The following is a 19,934-nucleotide window of genomic DNA, read 5'->3' on the forward strand; positions in this document are numbered from 1 at the left end:
GGCGCTGCGCTCGGGGACGCTGAATGCGGCTTCTGTGCGTTCCGGGCGGGCGCGGAGGGGCCGGGAGGGGGCCGGGGCCAGGGCGCCTATTGGCCGCAGCACCGGGGGACGGGCCAGGCGGCCGCACCTGGCCGGAGTAAGTGCGGCGGCGGCGGAGGCGGGAGCATGGTCCAGGCCCGGTGGAGTCGGGGGCCCGGGCGGGTACGCCCCGCCGCCTAGTAAGGGCCCGGGCGGCGCGGCCCGGGACGAACCAGCCACGCCAAGCCCGAGGAGAACGGGGCCAAGGTATGTTCTGGGGGCCCAGGACCCACTGCCAGCTTGTGCCCTGCCGGGGGTCTCTCGGCCGGTACTACCCAAACCTCCAAACTGGAACCGCAGTCAGACTCAGACTCAGAGCTGAGTGTTTGGGGAGTGCTGCACAACTGCTCCAGGGTCCCAGTGCCCCTGCCGGCTGACAGAGGGTGGGCAGGTGGGGGCAGGGAGGGGGCAGGTTGGTGTGTGCCCTGCCCTTGATTTCTTCCTCATAGACCCCTGTCCAGGGTTTTCCCAGTCCTTGGATGTGGGGTGGGTGGAGCTGGGTTGGAGCTGGAAGTCCATTAATGATTAATCTTGGACACAGCAGCCTGAGCTCTGGAGGAGGAAGGGCAGGGATCTCCCCTGTTCCCACCAGCGCTCTCCCCAAGGAGGAGGGGCATCCGACCAGGGGCTAGGGGCCAGGAGAAGGGATGGGTCCCCTCTGCTTGGGGAAGGCCCTGTCCTAAACCACAGAGGGGGCAAGGCCACCAAAGAGAGGCATGTGGGAGTAGGACAAACCTTGATATCCAGGAAGGGCCCACAGGAAATCCAGCCAGTTGAGTTTCCAGGACCAGTGCCCAGGAGGGGGTCCAGCTTGGTCTGTCCCCTCAGTATCAAGCCAGTATTTGGTCACAGCACAGAGCAAGACTGTGGTCTCTTCCCAGTGGAGCCCTTCTCCCCACCTGTCTTGAGCAGGAGAGGGTATGATCACACATCTGGCTGCAGTAACCCACACCAGTGGGGGGGAGGGAGAGAGGGCTGCAGACCTGACACCTGATCGCCTGTGTTGCCAAGGTGACAGGTGCCATGAAAATCCTCAGGAGGACAGTCCAGTTGGGAGAATCCAACCTCTTCCTTTACCAAGGGGGTGACCCAAGGTCCAGGGAGGGTAAGGCACGAGTAGGCCTGGGCCAGAGCAGCCCCAATACTGCTGCACTGTATTTTGCCCTGCAGCGGAGGCATTGCTACCATCCCCATTATCCTTATGGAGAAACTGAGGCTCAGGGCAATTCAGTGACTTGCCCAAGGTCACATAGTTCAAAGGTGACTGAGTTGACTACAGATCACAGGAGTCCTGTCCCAGCCTGCATCTCAGGACCAAAGCCCTGCTCAAGACCTCTCTGCTGCTCTGGGGTCCTGGGCTCTTGGATCTGCCTGTGCTGCCCCAAACCCCTAGCTCAGGACCCCTCCCCCCTCCTTGCCTTCCTAGCTCCCAGCTCTGCCTGACACTCAGGGGGTGGGCAGGCTGCTACCCTGGGAGCAGAGACAACAGAGCCCTGTTCCCAGCTGCCACCTCGGGCTGCTTCATTCCCTGCTTCTCACTCAGGCAGAGCCCTGCCTGAAGGAAGCTCCCTGTGGACAAAGAAGCCTGCCTGCTTCCCACATATCCCCTTGTCCAATGGACATGGGTCTGCTGTTTGAGAGCATGGGTTGGAGGCCCTCTTGTCACCCCGCAAGAAAGGGGTGTATCCCTGACAGTCCCCACTCTGGGCCCTAACAGACTGGTGTGTCACCCCAGTGAGAGGCAGTGATTAACCTGGGAGAATGAGACACAGATGGTAGAATTCCAGGCATGGCAGCAGGCTTGGGAAGGGCTTCTTGCTTCACTTTGACTGAGTGAGGAATATGAAGAACGACCCCTTTTGTGAGCCTTATTCTACTCCAGACGGGAAGGGCAGGATTGAGCAGAGGTGTCCATGGGGATCAGTGGGCTGGAGGCTGGAGGAATCCCCAGGTGAGGAGTGATGGTTGGAAAGAACTGGCGTCCCAGACAATACCTTCTTTTCCACCTGCCAGTTCCAGGTGGCTTGGGCACTCCCAGGCCTGGTCCCAACAGTGCCCTGACTTGTCATGGGACCTCAGGCAAGTCTTTTCTTATCTGTGCCTCAGCTTCCCCCGATGTGAAACCTGGGGGTTAGGGAACTTGGGTTTGGAGCATGGGAAGTACGGGTGTTTGGATGAGGAGGGTAGCCTCCCAGAAGTCTGCACTGGTGGGTTCTGTTTTTCCTGCCAAGTGGGTCTAGAAGGGTCATGATAATAATCTGAGGTATGAGCAAAGGGCTCTGCATGCCTTGTCTCATTTGATCCTCACAGCAAGCCCTTGAGAGGGTCAAAGTATTCCCATTTTTAAGAGGTGAGGCTCAGAGAGGGGAAATCACCTGCCCAAGACTGCCCAGCTGGGGAGTGATGGAGCCAGACTTCATAGCCAGAGCATCTCAGCCTCTCTAGGAGGGGAGAGGCAGGTGGGAGGACCTAGGACGTGGTGCAGAGCAACTGCTCAGCACTTTGGAAAAACCTTTATATTGTTACATATTTTTATGCAAACAAGTGCATGACATTCCTTTAAAAAACATTTCAGTCAGGGTGCCTGGGTGGCTCATTCAGTTGAGCGTCCCACTTTGGCTCAGGTCGTGATCCTGTGGTTCCTGAGGTCGAGTCCTGAATCAGGCTCACTGTTGTCAACACAGAGCCCGCTTCGGATCCTCTGGCCCCCTCTCTCTCCCTGTCCCTCCCCTGTTCATGCTCTCTCTCTCTCTCTCTCTCAAATATTAAAAAAAATAAGTAAGTAAAAACAGTTCAGTCATGCTAGAAGATACAGAGAATGATATTACCAACCTCCACCTACTCACCTCTGGTGTTCTCAGTAATTTTGGTGCCAATAAAGAAATGACTGACTTCTTGGTTAACCTGTTCTTTGCCACTCTGAAGCTACTTTGGGGCAACTCCAGTCTGGTGGTGATTTTGCCCAGGCAAGGCAGTGTAGCAGGAAGAGCTTGCCTGTAGTTCTGACTTTGCCCATTTAGCCCCTCCACAAGTTTCTGAGCCTCAGTTTTCCCACCTGTCACATGGGCCAGCAGGTGACACTGGGAAACCTGTTGAGGTCCCAGGTATGGGTGCCATTTGAAACAGTAAAGACAGGTGACCCTGCAAGTTCAAAAAGTGCTTTCCGAGTCTTCAAAGACATTGCCCTCTTGTCAGTCAGCTGCCAGGCCTGGTACCCAACTGGCAGCCATTCCCCCAGCCAAGGGGGCAGTAGGAGCAAGATGTCAGGGCTGACAGTTTGGGGGGGATCCTGCAAGCCAGCAAGTTGGGGTTCAGCTTAAGTGCCTCTCTGGGCGATCCTACCCATCTCTACTCCAGCACCCCACTCCAGAGGGACAGAGTGAGGAAGCTTCTGGGTCCTTGCAGGTCACTGCCCCAGGACTCCCAGGTAGAGGACCAACCTCTCCCTTCTGCACCTTTAACTGTGCAGCCCACACTTCCCAGATTCTCTGTCCCATGCCCCTGCTGCCTTTTCCCCACTGTAGGACACTGAGGCTCAGAGAGGGCTATGGTCACACAGCAAGGTGGGGTATGGTTCAGACTAGCCACTTCTCCCTCCTTCACCAGCCAGACTAGTTTTTCAAAATGGAAATATCTTTATTTTTCATTTTAGTTTTTTTCCCCAAGTAATACAGACTCTTGGTAAAACAAAATTATATATGTGTGTATATATATTTTCACTTCATTATATATTGTGGACACCATTTAAATGAATACATAACAAACCATGGGGTTAATGGCACGTAATATTTTTTAACCATCCCCTATCATTGAACATTTAAGTTGTTTCTCTCCTCTTTGCTAAACTTTTGCACCCATCTCAGATCTCCTGTTAGATTATCTTCTGTGAACAAATTACCACAGATGGTATTGCTGGGTCTGAGATTGGACACTTTTAGAACTGTAATAAGTTGCTGTCAAACCTGCAGTCCGAGCACCGTAGGGAGTTTTTTTTGCTCCACTTTTGAAGTGTCCTCCCCATGAGATTCCCTTCCAGCTACAAGAAACAACCCTAGGACACCCTCACCCGTTCAGCTTCTCTGCCAGAGCCCTGTTGCTATGCACACTGAACAAACAGCATTGATGACCAACAGTCAGGGAATGGTTCATGGGGAGCAGTGTTCCACAGAATGTTCTACAGGGAGTGGCTCTAGAGGCAACCTTTATCTTTATCTCCTTGGGGGGCTCTTCCCCTCCCTGCTCTCTTAAGCTCAGGGCTCTTCACCTTCCTCACCCTTTCTTTGATGATCCCATCTGCCCCTCCGACCTCAGTCCCCACCTCTGTGCCCATGACCCCCAACCTCTTTCCTCCTGAGGTCTCCCTCTTATGCTCCAGGCAAGGGATCCTATTGCTCTTTGCACATTCTACAAACATCCCCCACACACCCCAGACTTAACTGGTCCTAAATGGAAACTGAAAATTGAAACACAACTCCAATAGTAAACATACGGCTCTCTTATCTGCCCCCCACTCAGGGACTAGCTCCACCCCCCAGCCAGACGGTCACCCAGCAGGAGTTCTTCCCTCCCCTCTTCCACACCCTATCACTCACCAAATGTTGTCTATTCCATGGCCTACAGATGGTTCCAGTTCATTCCCAGTGCTTTCCTTGGTCCAGGTCATTTCACACCTGGACAGCTATAACAACCACTGTCAAGGTCTGCTGGCTTCTCCCAGTCCTTCCCCACCTCTACTGTTTGTTTTCCATCCAGCAGCCTGATGGGAATCCCATCTCCTCACTCCTCTGCTGAAGACCTTCCCAGGGTTCCCCATTGCCCACAGGATCCAGCCCAGATTCCTTAGCATGCCTCCCAAAGTCTTGCATCTCCTGCCTGCCCCTGCCCCCTTTCTGGCTGTGCCTCCAGTCTCCCCTGTACACCCAACCTCTGACATACACACATACTGGACAGGCCAGCCAAGCTGAACATTTGTTAGTTTCTCAAGTCCCCTGGGTCTTTGCCAATCCAGGCAATCCTGCCTCCTGGCTCATTCTAGGGTAACAAGTGCATTAATTAATGCTAGCTGCTGTAACAGACAAGCCCCAAGTTCCAAAAGGCTTGACACACTGGAAGTTTAGTTGTCATTTTGAAATGGGTGTTAGGACTGGGTGTTGTATGGAAACCAATTTGACAATAAATTTCATATATTAAAAAAAAAAGAAAGAAAGAAATGGGTGTTAGGAGAGTGGTCAAGCGAATACCAGGCTCTCCCATTCATAGCCCTGCCCACTTCCAGATCCTTAAAGACCACCTCATTCATCCAGCCTATGGGAAAGGAGACCACAGAGAAGGCCTGCCCACTTAACATCAACAGTTATTATTCTGCTTACATTCCATTGGCCAGAATTCTGTCACATAAGGACACTGAACTGCAAGGGAGGATGGGAGATGTAGTTTGGCCATGTACTCCAGGAGAAAAGGGAACTAACTGCCTTTAAATTGGAAAACATGCAGCAGCTTCTGCTACCAGGGCCCTGTAAGCCCAGGAAGCTTCCCTGACCATGCTTTTCCTGCTCCCCAGGCTGGATCAGGTGTTTGTGTTCCAGCAAGGCCCACCAATGTGTCCTCCATCACAACCTGCAGCTGTCTGCTCCTCTCACCCCCAGGAATGTGAGCCCGGAGCTCTGGCACAGGACAACATGAACCCCAGCACTGGGCATGGTGCAGGTGCTCCCTAAGTATCTGTGGAACAGATCAATTTAAAACTCATTGTGGTCATGAAAAAGATATCCACAATCTATTGATATGTGGGAGGGGCCTGGGGAGCAAGTTAAAAACAAAATGTGCTTCCCTGAAGAGACCCTTCTGTCATCTGTATGGGTTAATATAGACAGAAAAAACACGGGGAGGCTTGTGCTAAAGTTTTAAGGACAGTGGCCTCCTTTAAATGGTCTTCTTTACATTTTTCTGTAATTGTCTGATTTTTTTTTTCAGTGAGCATGCACTGCTTTTATGATTAAAATAAATTTTGCCAGGGTTTAGGGGTTGAGCTGGCCAGAGATGGTGTCACTATCGATATTCTGGCAGGGCTGGAAGCATAGGTTCTGCTATCTGTGCTTCCTACTCTAGAAAGCTTTCCTTCCTGAGGCTCTTCTTTACTGGCCTTCCCACCCCACCCATGACCTCACCTTTGGTTCAGGAGCCTGAGCTCCACTCCCACCTGCCTGAGGTCCTTAACCTTGTGTGTCATATCTGGTCCTTGAGACTCAGCTCCCTCCTCTATAAACTAGAGGTGGTAACAGGGCCTCCCAGTGGCAAGGATTAGGGGTGTGTGTGATGCATGGGAAGTCCCGGGCACCAGACTGTGTTTGGTCAAAAGTCCACACTCATAAACCACCTCTCTGCTGTTTGATGCCTGCTCTGCCCTGACTCACGCCCATACATTTATCTGTCTTCAGACTAGCTTGGTCCAGGACAGATAAAACGACTCTACTCCATGCCCTGGACCAATCCAGCACTCACAGATATAAGGACTCTGAACGAACCTTCCCAGTGGCTGTTTAAACTCTGGTATTTCATGGGTACTTGAGGGTTGCTCCCAGGCTGTGTGGGGCTCTGGGGGAAAGAGCAAAATGTCAGAGCAGTGTCAGATGCCTGCTGTTCCCTGGGAGGAGCTGGCAGCCGCTCAACTTATGACAGTGCTCAGTGTGGGATACATGATTGTCACAATAATGGTCACTATTAGCTGAGAGTGACACCTTGGTCCCTAGAGCCCCCCATGCCTGAAGGAAGGGTGTGAGGTGCTTTTCTGGGCATCCTCTGTTCATAGGGCAAGGCTGAATCCAGACCTGAAGACAGACCTGAACCCAGCTAAGAGCGAGGCGTAAAAGATTTCAGTGCCTGGGCTGAGCCTGAGGGCCACTGGGGTTTGGGACTAGGGCCCCTAGAACTGCCTCTTCCTGTCAAGACCTTGGGAAGTATTGGCAACTGCAGTCAGGACAGGCATGATCCATACTGCCTCTTTGATGAAGGACTTGGAGCTCAGAGAGGTGAAATCTCATCAGATACCTCCTCCCAGAGCTGGTCAGGTTTTCCGCCTCCAGGAGGCCTCCCAGGCTGGGTTACTTGCTCTCTGGGCTCCCAGAGATTTTAGACAAACCTTGGTCTCTGATTGTGTCTTAGAATCTTGAAGCCTTGGAGTTTGGCAAGTCTGCATTTGGACTCTGGCTCTGACTGCCCCCTGCTAACTGTGTGACCGTGGACAGATGAGTTCACCTCTCTGAGCCTTGGTTTCTTCACCTTGTGAGTGGGCTAATCCTGGTGCTTCCTGCCTAGGGCAGGCATGCAACTTAAATGAGGTGCAGCTTGAGGAGCAATTAACCTCCCTGCCCCACTTGCCTCCCTGTCCCTCCCATGGCCTTTGAGCCTGTTCCAGACTCTCTGCAGGGCTCTGCGGCTGCTTGTGTCCTTTATCCAAGGACACCTGAGACCTTGCTGAGCCCTTGGATGAAGGAGCTGCCTGGCTGCTGAGGTCTAGAGACAGTCAGGGACCACCCAGAGGGTGCTCCTGGCAGAGGGCCAAAGCAGCACCTGCAAGGTATAGACACATGCCACCTGCTATCCCCAGGGAGGGAGCTCATGAATATTCACACCCGCTGGAGCGTGAGGGAGCCAGCCAGAATACTGCTGGGTGTCATTGGAGCGTTCCTGTTTCCCAGTGACCGCAGAGGCAGCCTGAGAGTCAGATGTGGCTCATAAAGGGAGAGGAAAGGGGCAACCAGCTACGGCCCGAGGTGAGTGTGTCTTCCTCCACTCCTGCATTTAGGTCCCTGGGAGAGCAGGACACCTGGAACCAAGGCCTGCCAGTAGTGATGCTATAGGACAGAAGGTTTACCATCCTGGGCTCGGTTTCCCTATGTGCACACTGTGAGGATGAGTCCTGTTTCTCCTTCATTCTCTAGAGGATGCTGGTCCAACCAAACAGGAGGATTGCTGGGCCTGGCCTGGAGCCAGCTGTCAGCACAGATGGAAGGTGATGTGGCTAGGGTAACCAAGAAGGACCGGAATAGATGGGGTGGACTAGGGAGGGGGTGCCATCTACCCTGAGTGCCTGGAACTGTCACGACCATAGGCAGAGGAAGAGAGACCCAGGTTCTAGTTCTGTCTCTGCTATGGCTGTGCTATGTGACCTTGAGGGTGGCCCTGTCCTCTCTGAGCCTTAGCCTCTCTGCCGTCTGTCTTCCAGATTGGAAGCTGTGAGGCTTGGGCCACACTGAAATTGTGCCTGGTACCCCATGGCCTTGGACCTGGGGCTTTTAGCTGACTGCAAGCCTCCATCACGGGCCAGTGAGCACACACCTTGAAGCAGCTGTGACTGGGACCTGGGAGGGTAATAATAATGATGATAATAATAATAATAATAATGGTGGCAGCTCCTGCACAGGGAGTGTCTGCTCTGTGCCAGCCCTGTGCTGGGCACTTTCCTTGTGGGATGCTTTCTGCAGAGCACCCTGTGATGGAGAGTTGGTGGCATCATTTTGGAGGAGAAACTGAGACCCAGAGAGGGACACAGCCTTGCCTAGGGCACACAGAAAGGAAGCAGCACAACTGGGTTTCAAATCCAGGACTCTGGCCCCAAGGTGCTGGCTCCAGGTGCCTCTCATATGTGTGACTCACACGTGTGGCTCTCACACTTGTATTAGCCCTGGCCACGCTCTGCTCTGAAGGTCAGGGGGGTCATTCATCAAACATTTACCAGGTGCCAGGCTCCAAGAGCTCAGGGATGAGTTAGTTTCAGGCTTGCATGTGGCTGGGCACAGAGGAGATCTCTCCTCCCATAAGCCTGGGACTGCGAACCAGGACTGGGCCCTGGTCAATAGTGATAATAATAATTAATATGGATTGATCTCCATTTGTGTGCATGCATTCTCTCATTCAAATCTCAGTCTCATGACTATTTCCTTTCTGCCAGGCTCCTGGCTGCCAGCCAGCCCCTCTCTGGGCCTCGGTCTACCCAGGGGCTCTGCCTGTGATTACCAAGGACCCTGTTTGCCCCTAACTTGCTGTTGTGTGTCCATTGTACATGTGAGGAGACTGAGACTCTTGAGAGGGTGAGCGACATGCCTAAGTTCACAGAGGCCAGGCAGGAAGGAAACCACTAGCCTTGAATGCTTCAGGCTGACACAGTAGGGACCAGCCACCAAGGCCCCCCATCTCTCCACTCTTCATCCTAGCTGCTCTAGCCCAGCCCACAGAGGCCAGAACCTGCTGCGCTGCTGAGAGAGAACCTCATTAGCCACACTGTGGCCTCCTGCAGTGGATCTTCTGGCTGCACACACACTTCCTGCAGGCTTGGGACCAGGCCTGGGACGTGCCAGGCAGAGGCCGTCATGGACAGAGCTGGAACCTGCATATTGGAGGCCGACAGACTTGGGCTTCAATCCCAGCCCTGCCCCCTGCTTTACCTGGGCAAGTCACATCACCTCCTGGAGCCCCAGTTTCCCCATCTGCAAAATGGGGGTGACAGTGGGGTCTGCCTGGCAGGATAACCGAGCAGAACCCATGAGATGCTCTAGAGAAACCCCTGTCCAGGGCCTGCCTCATAGCAGGGGCTCAAAAGTGAAACCTGAGGGCCGGCATGGTTTGAGGAAGCCCAAGTGGTGGAGTGAAGTCGTGACGCCGTGATGGGAGGGTTGGGGGCGCTGTCCTGGGCAAGTCTAGGCAGAGCCTGATTGGTGGTTTTGGGAAGCTGGTCTGCCCCCTACTGCTGGGCCTCCACCCCAGAGCCTGTGCCTTCAGTTTCCAGATTTCTGGAAAGTGCCCTGGTGAGTGGCGCTGCTGGGACAACGGTGGGCCCTTGGGATCTAGGGAGGGCAAGAATTTTACCCTTCCCTGTTTTAAAGTCAGAGAACCTGAGGCCTAGGGCCTCATTCAGGGTTTGGGCCCGAGTCTGAGGCTCTGGCCTGGCCCAAGGTTCTGCCCTGTTTCCCCCTAACCACCTCCTCGCTGGGCCCCCAGGGAGCAGGAGGCCAAATGCGGCACTTGATGCATGGGGCCAGTTTGTGCTTGGTGGGGGACAGGGAAAGGGGGGAGGAGACGGCGGGGGGCTAGCAGCCACTCCTTGTTCAGGAGAGCCCACCCTGACAGACCAGGAGCCGGTCCCCAGGAGCTCAGGAGGGAAACAGCTAATACTCTTTGAGAGAGACCTATGTGCTAATTGCTTTGCCTACTCCCATCTCTGGAAGAGCCAGTGAGGGGGTCTATCAGCTTCCCAATTTCAGAGGTGAGAAACTGAGGCTCTCAGTGTTCCTGTGATTGAAACACAGGCCTGGGGCTTCCAGAGCCTGAGGTCAGCACCTCCCCCTCCATGACCATACTGTCTAGTCACCTTACCCCACCTGGCAAGCTTTATGACCTATTATTTAAACATATTAAATATATTTTATTGCCTTTTTATTAAAAAATCCATATTCCCTTTTGGGGCATCTGGGTGGCTCAGTCGGTTAAGCGTCTGACTCTTGATTTCGGGTCAGGTCATGGTCTCATGGTTTGTGGAGTCAACCTCCACCCCCCAACCACTGGTTGCCTGCTTGGGATTCTCTCCTTTTCTGCCCCTCCCCTGCACATGTGTGCTCTCCCTCTCAAAATAAACTTAAAAAAATACATAACTCCTTTTTAAAAAAGTAATTGTTACAGAAACGCATAATATTGAAAAATATTCCATTATGTACCCCTTTCCAAGCTATGTAGAGGATACTACGGCTCAGATTTAGAATACTGCCCTCCAGTTGTTTCTGGGCCTGCATGTATATTTACCTATATATGCATATGGATGTGGGGGCATAAAGTTCTGGAACTTTCTTTTTTCACATTAATAGATCATGTGCTTTTTTTTTTCTAGGATTAAAAACAAATTTATTTATTTTGAGAAAGAGAGAGAGAGAATCCCAAGCAGGCCCTGTGCTGTCAGTGCAGAGCCCAACTTGGGGCTCAATCTCACGTGAGATCGTGACCTGAGCTGAGATCACGAGTCGGTCACTTAACTGACTGAGCCACCCAGGCGCCCCAGATCATGATGTTTTTTGAGTCAGTCCACTTAGCTCTGCCTTGTTTTGTTATTTGGTACAGATGACTCCATCTGGGAAAAGGCCTTGGTTTGTGTAACAGTCCCCCCCTGCCCCGATGGACACAGATTGTTTCTAGCTTTTCAAATTTCTGACTAAGCTTCTATGAGCACCGTTACATGTGTGACTTTGTCCAAGTGTTTCTGTAGAATAGTTGGAATTTGGAAAGCTTATACCTTCCTCCTTTGATAGAATAAATGGCTTCTGGAAACATTCTCCCCCATTCCCATTTACTCCTGACCTGTCCACCTTGCCCACCTAAGAGTGAACAGGGATATGTCATTGTCATGAGGGAAGCCAAATTCCCTCTCGCATAGTTTCTTCCTCTGCAACTTGTTTCTTCATGTCCTTTCCGGTGACGAGAAATTTCTAGATAAGCAGAAGACTCAGGGATGGGTGCTGGCTGGTGGGGTTGGCCTGGAGTGCTCCTTCTCTAAGAAACATTTATGGGTGCCTTGGGTAACTTTCCCAGAGGGGAGTGTGGGGTCCTCCTCCAGGCTGGTTATTTAGCCTCTGCCCCAGGGATGGTGGGAACGTGCCATGCGTGTGGTCACGGGGCAGCATGCATGACTTCTTGTGGCCTCAGGGGCCCAAGGCCCCCATGCAGCTTGTGTCAGAACAGGAGTGGAAAGTTTCGTGCCCTGGTCTTATAGCTAAAGGGAGGTAGGAAGGCATCCTGAGCCCTAGCTCTCTCCTGGACTCCCATCCCTCAGCATGAACTACCTCCATTACAGTTCATGCCTCATTCCTCTGCTATTAGAGTTGCCACAATTAGACTAAAACTAGACTGAAAACTTTCCCCAAGCCCGCCCCCCCCAAAAAAAAACCAGGACACCAAACTAAATTTAATTTTCAGATAGACATTGAATAATTTTTATTATGTCCTGTATAATATTAAAATTAAATTTTATTCATTGTTTATCTGAAATTCAGGATTACCTGGGCAAACCTGCCTGCTGGAAATTAGAGAAGAGGTAGGCATGTGGGCAGAGGCTGTGCTGTGTGACTTGAACCCTCTCCTTCCTCGCTCTGAGCCTCAGTTTCTCCATCTGCCTGCCCTACAGACGCAGGGACATAGGGGCCAGCGAAAGGAGTGGAAGAGCCTCAACCCTTCACCAGGCAGCTGGGAAGGGTGGCACGGGGAACAGGTGGGACTGGTTAGGTCCTTTGAAAGGTGAGACATCCAGGCCCTGGGAGGTCCCTGGCCCCAGGCCTGGGGGGACAGGGCATTGGGAGAGGGTCTTCTTCTCCATCTTAGAAAATGATTTCATTATGAAGCACAAAAATGTACAAGAAATACACTGGTGAACACCCAGGTATCCACCGTACCCTTCAGCTTAAAAATTAAAACCAAGGGGCACCTTGGTGGCTCAGTCAGTTAAGCATCCGACTTCAGCTCAGGTCATGATCTTGCAGTTCACGAGTTCAAGTCCCGCATCAGGTGAGCTCGAGCCCTGTTTCAGGCTCCTCACTGACAATGTGGAGCCTGTGTGGGATTCTCTCTCTCGGCCCCTTGCTTACTCTCACTCTCTCTCTCCCCCCAAAAAATGAAAATTAATTAATTAATCAATTAAAATATTTATTTTATTAAAAATTTGTAATGTTTATTTAATTTTGAGAGAGAGAGACAGAGCAGGAGTGGGGGAGGGGCAGAGAGAGAGGGAGATACAGAATCCGAAGCAGGCTCCAGGCTCTGAGCTGTCAGCACAGAGCCCGATGTGGGGCTCGAACCCACAAACTGGGAGAACATGACTTGAGCTGAAGTCTGCCGCTTAACCAACTGAGCCACCCAGGCACCCATCAATTAAAAAAATTTTTTTTTATTAAAAATTTTTTTTTAACGTTTATTTTTGAGACAGAGAGAGACAGAGCATGAACAGGGGAGGGGCAGAGAGAGAGGGAGACACAGAATCGGAAGCAGGCTCCAGGCTCTGAGCTGTCTGCACAGAGCCCGACGCAGGGCTCGAACTCACGGACCACGAGATCGTGACCTGAGCTGAAGTTGGACGCTGGACCGACTGAGCCACCCAGGCACCCCTAAAAAAAATTTTAAAACCAAACCAGACAGTAGAACCTTCTCCCTTCTCCCTGTCCCATTGCCGGGTCTCTGACTGCATTGGCTTTGCCCACTGTCTGTCTGCAACCCTGTTTCTCCCTCTCCATGTGTTTGTCACTCTGTCTCTGTATAGACCTTGCTGGGGGCCACAGAGCTGGCAGAGGCCAGTCCCAATGTCAAAGGTTGCCCCTCAACCCAGCCAGGCCTGGGGTAGCAGTGGAGGCTCCCTGGGGCCGGCCTCCTAATGCTTGCCCTGTTCTCTGCTCCCTCAGTTATCTGAGATGCCGCTGCCGCAGAAGAAGCGCTGGGTGTCCATGGCCAAGGGGCTGGTGCTAGGAGCACTCTTCACTAGCTTCCTGCTGCTGCTGTACTCCTATGCTGTCCCCCCCGCTGCACGCTGGCCTGGCCTCCACGTGAGTGGCCCTCCTGGAGGGCCAAGGGGCGGGAGGGTTGGGGTGAGGGGGCACCCTGTACCCTGCACCATGCTGTGCTGGGCAGAAGTTGTACTGAGGGCAGAGCTTGCTGTGTAATCCTGGGCCTCAGTGTCCTCATCTGTGAAGTGGGCATAATAGAGCCTGCCTCGTGGATCATGTGAAGAAAATAACACTGTCTGTGTACAGGGCTGGAATTATCATCTGAGGTTGCAATGGGGCTGGGAGGCGGGGGTGACTTGTCCAAGAGAACTCACTGGCACAGGGCCGAGATTCAGACTGCGGTCTGTCTGCCTCCAAGCCTGGCTCCTAGCCATGAGGCTCTCCCACCTCCTCGTGGGGCTGCTCAGCCCAGGCCTGGCATGGCTTGTGCTCTTAGTTGGTGGTATTAAGTTGAACTAGAGGAAATTACCAATTATTGACTTTCTGGTCAAAAACTCACCTACAAAATATGTGGTTCAACCTAATCCTCGTTCATGATAAATGTAGGATGTGGTGGCCATGGATGAGACAAGAACCAGCAAGCTTGACCTCACACCAACACTGCAAATGGAGCCTGTTATTTTCCCCATTTCATAGATAAGGAAAGTGAGGCCCAAGAGACCACACCACCTGCCCACGCATCACAGCCTGGACACAGGCCTGTCTGGTCCCCTGGCCTGCCTCTCCTGCTATCACCATCCTCAACAACCCTGATCTTTAGATACCAGTGGGCAGGGGGTGCTGAGTCCTGAGGGCTCCAGCAGACCCTGAGGCTCTCCCCACCATTTCATCCACAGCAGGACCCCAGAGGGCGCAGCACCCTGCTCCCCGGTCCCGGGTGAGCCAGAGGTGCCCACCCTCGCCAACGGCTCTGCAGGAGGGTGCCAGCCTCGGCGCGACATCGTGTTCATGAAGACGCACAAGACGGCCAGCAGCACGCTGCTCAACATCCTGTTCCGCTTTGGCCAGAAGCACGGACTCAAGTTCGCCTTCCCCAACGGCCGCAACGACTTCGACTACCCGGCTTTCTTCGCCCGCAGCCTGGTGCAGGACTACCGGCCCGGGGCCTGCTTCAACATCATCTGCAACCACATGCGCTTCCACTACGACGAGGTCCGGGGCCTGGTGCCCCCCAACGCCACCTTCATCACCGTGCTCCGTGACCCAGCCCGCCTCTTCGAGTCCTCCTTCCACTACTTCGGCTCAGTGGTGCCCTTCACGTGGAAGCTCTCGGGCCACGACAAGCTGGCCGAGTTCCTGCAGGACCCAGACCGCTACTATGACCCCAACGGCTACAACGCCCACTACCTCCGCAACCTGCTCTTCTTCGACCTGGGCTACGACAGTGGCCTGGACCCGGGCAACCCACAGGTGCAGGAGCACATCCTGGAGGTGGAGCGCCGCTTCCACCTGGTGCTCCTGCAGGAGTACTTCGACGAGTCCCTGGTGCTGCTCAAGGACCTGCTGTGCTGGGAGCTGGAGGACGTGCTCTACTTCAAGCTCAATGCCCGCCGCGCCTCAGCCGTGCCGCGCCTCTCCGGGGAGCTGTACCAGCGCGCCACGGCCTGGAATGTGCTGGACGCCCGCCTCTACCCGCCACTTCAACGCCAGCTTCTGGCGCAAGGTGGAGGCATTCGGGAGGGAGCGCATGGCCCGCGAGGTGGCCGCCCTGCGGCGCGCCAACGAGCGCATGCGGCACATCTGTATCGACGGGGGCCGAGCCGTGGATGCCGCCGCCATCCAGGACTCGGCCATGCAACCCTGGCAGCCGCTGGGCGCCAAGTCCATCCTGGGCTACAACCTCAAGAAGAGCATCGGGCAGCGGCACGCAGAGCTTTGCCGTCGCATGCTCACGCCTGAGATCCAGTACCTGATGGACCTCGGTGTCAACCTGTGGGTCACTAAGCTCTGGAAGCTCATCCGGGACTTTCTCAAGTGGTGACATCCGGCCCACCGGCAGCCCCCTCTGCCCGCTGCATTGCTGAGGAGGGGCCGGGCAGGGGCCTGCTGGCCTCCCCTGTGCCCTCCTGGTGCCACCCCGGCTCTGGGGGTAAGGTGGGGCTGCTGCAGGGGCGCAGCCAGCCAGGACTGGGCCCAGGCACACAGGGCCTGAGATCAGTATTTGACTAGTTATAGCTTTTTTAAAAGTTAAATCTCCTCCCCTCCAAAAACGAATGTTCTGTTTCCTGCCTCCTCTTAAAGGGGAGACTTGAGAAGTAAAAGAATTTGATGTTGTGTTTTTTGTTAATCAGCCTCAGTGGTGCTGACTGATGGGGCCCTGGGTGGGAGGTGACTGAGGATGGGGGGACCCGCAAGAGAGCATGGCGGGTACCTGAGAGTGTCTGTGGGACAGAGCCCAGTGACGTGACGGGGTTTGATGTGCACCTGTTACATGCTGAAGCCCTGAGTGGTTGAAGGACTCCCATGATTTACCAAGACCTGGAAGAGCGTGTGTGTGTGTGATCATCCTGGGGCTATTCCAGTCACTTACTCCAGTTGAACATTGGTTATGTGCCCAGCGTTGGGCTAAGTGGGTTGGTTATCTCAGTTCATCTTCGTCAAAACTTAGCAACGTGGGAACTGTTATTTTCTCATGCCAGAGATGAGGAAGGGAGCTCAGAGAAAGTCATTTGGCCAAGATCACACAGCAAGTAAGTGGTAGGACTGGAACAGAGGCCGGGAAGGATGGTGTGTGCAGCCAGATTTGAGACAGTCCAAGTGGTGTGTGTGTGTGTGTGTGTGTGTGTGTGTGTGACAGGGAGTACTTGGTGTAGCACTGAGCAGCAAGCCCCGGGCCCAGGCTGAGTTCCTTGTGTAATCTCATTAATCCTCACAATCACCCTTTGCAGTAGGCACAGTTACCATCCCATGTTACAGATGTGGGAATTGACATTCTGAGTGACAGCAAAAGGGACTTTCCCGAGATCTTGCAGGTACACATTAGACCCAAAACTAAACCTTCTTCTCCCTGGGACCCCAGATGCCTTGCCTCAATGCCTGTGCACCCTGTCCCTGTTTACCCCATCTCTCCACTGACCACTCCAGGCTGCCTCACCATCTGCTTGTACTCCACCCTGCCCAGGCTCTGGGTTTCCCCCTCCCACCCTGGGGTTCAGTTTAATTAATCCAAAAAAAAATTGGCATTTATCAGATAGCTGCTGTGCCCCCCAGCCCTGAGCTGGCCCTGAGCATACAACAGTCAGCAAGTTGATCCCTGCCCTCCTGGAGCTCAGGTCCAGAGACAAAGATAGAGGCCAAGCAATCAAGTCACATTGAGTATGACCAACCAAGGCGGGGATGCATCAGTTCTAACCATCTGTCTCCCTCGGCCTCCCCAGGGGGACAACAGCCCTTTCTGGGGCATGGGACTCTTAGATCTCTAACTAAGAGCCAGCAGCCAGACACGAAAGGCAGAAACCACAGCGAAGTGACTTTATTGGAGACCTGTCTGTACCAGGCTCCAAACCACATGCTTGCACACCTTATCTGAATATCTACAGCATCCCAGCTTTATAAACCAAAGCTCAGAGAGGTTAAGTGACCTACCCAAGGCCACACATCTAATTAGTGCCAGTACCACATTTCAAAGCCAGATTAGTCAGCTCTTATCTTAACCCCTCCCTGAGTTTGAGTCACTGTTTCTCCTGGGAGCAAGTTTCTGGCCCAAACAGGCTGGGAAGAAGTTAGGGTGACCAGCTGTCTCAATTTCCTGGGACTGTCCCAGTTTTTGCACCAAAAGGTCTCACATCCCAGGAAACTCCTCAGTCCTGGGCAACCAGGATGGCTGCTCAGCCTGGAACAGTTTTGACCCCACCAGCCCCCAGGAGCTACTGTCTATACCTTCTTAAAGTTTCTTTGCAGCAAGCAATAAGCACATCTTTGAAGGCTTTAAATCATACGGAGAAAACTAAGCAGAAGAAAGAAAGAAAGAAAGAAAGAAAGAAAGAAAGAAAGAAAGAGTTATTATTGACTCCAGATTCATGAGATAATCCCCCTCCCTTTTTAGTAATCAAAAAGAGATGTGACTTAGTGCAATATGATAGTATCTTGGGTTTGTGGAACCCCATAATTTTATTTCATTGGACCTTTAGGGGCCTAAAACTGCCAATAATAATATTATATGTCATCAAATTATTTATTATTAATACTGGCACTTCTAAGCCCTTAGGGATCCAAGGAGAATAAATCTGGCAAATAATAGATGCCAAGAATATAAATTGTCCCATTAGCATTTACTATCTGCCTGATTTGTTTTACGAACATTATAGTTATTAACTCATTTATTAACATAATTAATATTTAACAATATGTAGTTGCCTGGTACTGAGCAAGCACTCTGCACCATACAGGAACATGGACAATTCCCTTTGCTCTCCTGAGGAGGCAGCCAAGACTCAGAGAAGCTGAGTAACAAGCCCTACGGTCACTCAGCCAGGCAGCCATAGAGGCAGGATGCAAACCCAGGTCTGTCAGACACCAAGGCTGGTGTTTGCAGGCTCCAGACCTTCAGTGCCATTCCAGCCGGCCATCTCAGCCTCAGGACCGAGGTTTTTTCCATGGTTGAAAATGTATGAGGTCTCCGAGGGGCTCAGCAGCTCGTAGCTCTCAGGAACCAACCTGCTCTAGCCACACCTGGCAGCAGAGGGCGCCATGGTGCCAAATTTGGTCTCAGCCTGTCAAGACATTCCCAGCAGCGGGGGCTGGGGGCACCCACCGTTAGAGCTGGGCCTAAAAGCGAAAGCCAGGGTGAGGGTCATGCTGTTCCCTGGGAGAAATTCAGTGGAACTCCCTGTTCCTCTCTGTTATGGGATGAATTGTATCCCCTAAAAAGATATGTTGAAGTCCTAACCCCCAGTTCCCTATGACTGATCTTATTTGGAAATAAGGTCTTTGTACATGTAATCAAGTTAAGATGAAGTCATTAGGGTGGGGGCTAATCCAATATGGCCATAGCTGGTGTTCTTAAAAGAAGTGGCAATGTCATGTGAAGATACAGACACACAGGGACAGTGCCACGTGAAGACAGGCAGAGATTGGCATGATGCAGTTATAAGCCAAAGGCTGATGGTGACCTCCAGAAGCTAAGAAGAGGCAATGAAGGATTCTACCCAGAGTCTCAGAGGGAACAAGGCCCTGCTGACACTTTGATTTTGGACTTCCAGCCTGCGGAACTGTGCAAGAATAAATTTCTGTTGTTTTAAGCCATCCAGTTTGTGTACTTTGTTACAGCAGCCTCAGGACACAAACACATTCTCTGTGCCCAGGGCCCTGCTCTGGGTCAAGCCTCTGCCCCTTACCTGGACTCCCTCCCCGGCTCCCTCCCCCAGGCTTGCTCCTGTGATCCACCCTTCACCTGCAACCAGAGGCCATCCTCTGCTCCGAGCCCTCCATGGTCCCCCTTTCCCTCGGGGAGAAGCCATGCAACTGCAAGCATCTGCGGCTTTGCACGTGCTGTTCCCTCTACTATAAGGCCCCTTTCCCACTGCAGGTCTAACACTGCTGAGTGTTTTCAAAGCAAGCTCTGCTGCCTCCTCTGGACATTCTCTGACAGCCTAGCCCTCAAGCTAGCCTGGGGCTTCTGGGCTCCCCCATTTCAGTCCTGCTCACTCAGGGCCACAACTATGGATACGTTTGTCTGCGAGGCCCCGATGGTATGCTCCTCCAGGACAGGATCTTTGTTTGTCTTAACACAATCAGCCTCTAGTGCCCAGTCCATTGCCTGGCACACAGTTGGTTTTCAATAAATATTGAAAGAGGAAAGAAAGAAAGAAAGAAAGAAAGAAAGAAAGAAAGAAAGAAAGAAAGAAAGAAAGAACATAGCGATAAAGGAAAGAAGGAAGGAAGGAAGAGAGGAAAGAAGGAAAGGAGGGAAGGTGGAAGAGAAGAAGCAGAAAAGGGAAGGCAGGGAGTGCCTGGGTGGCTCAGTCGGTTAAGTGTCTGACTTTGGCACAGGTCATGATCTCATGATTTTGTGAGTTCAAGCCCCACTTCAGGAGAGCTCCGCTCCAAGCTCCTCACTCTCTCTCCCTCTCTCTCTGCCCCTCACTCACGTTAGTCACTGCTGGGACTGAGCTCTGCTTTATATCCTTGGTTACCCTCCCTGTATACCTGCCTCCCATGTTTGGTCTCACTACCCCCACTGCCCTACTTGGGTTTTCCAGGATCACCTCTGGAATAAACTCCCTACACTGGAACCCTTGTCTCAGGGTCTGCCTCTGGGTGAACAAGACTAAGACAAGTACCTACTGTGTGCAAGACCCCCTGCACACAGCATGATCTTGTTAC

The 19,934-nt window shown here is 52.7% G+C and overlaps 1 protein-coding gene across 1 annotated transcript; it reads left to right on the forward strand.

Moving 5' to 3' along the window:
* The first annotated feature begins 93 nt into the window (after positions 1 to 93).
* GAL3ST1 (galactose-3-O-sulfotransferase 1) lies at positions 94 to 18,854 on the forward strand. Its single transcript, XM_019426692.2, is given in 6 exon segments — positions 94 to 285; positions 7,685 to 7,850; positions 13,509 to 13,619; positions 13,621 to 13,649; positions 14,447 to 15,242; positions 15,244 to 18,854. Coding segments are annotated over 5 exon segments (1,332 nt in total). The 5' UTR covers positions 94 to 285; positions 7,685 to 7,802; the 3' UTR covers positions 15,592 to 18,854.
* The last annotated feature ends 1,080 nt before the right edge of the window (positions 18,855 to 19,934 follow it).

This window comes from Panthera pardus, unplaced genomic scaffold, assembly GCF_024362965.1.
Source record: "Panthera pardus isolate Hobbes unplaced genomic scaffold, ASM2436296v1 HiC_scaffold_15, whole genome shotgun sequence".
Taxonomy (NCBI): domain Eukaryota; kingdom Metazoa; phylum Chordata; class Mammalia; order Carnivora; family Felidae; genus Panthera; species Panthera pardus.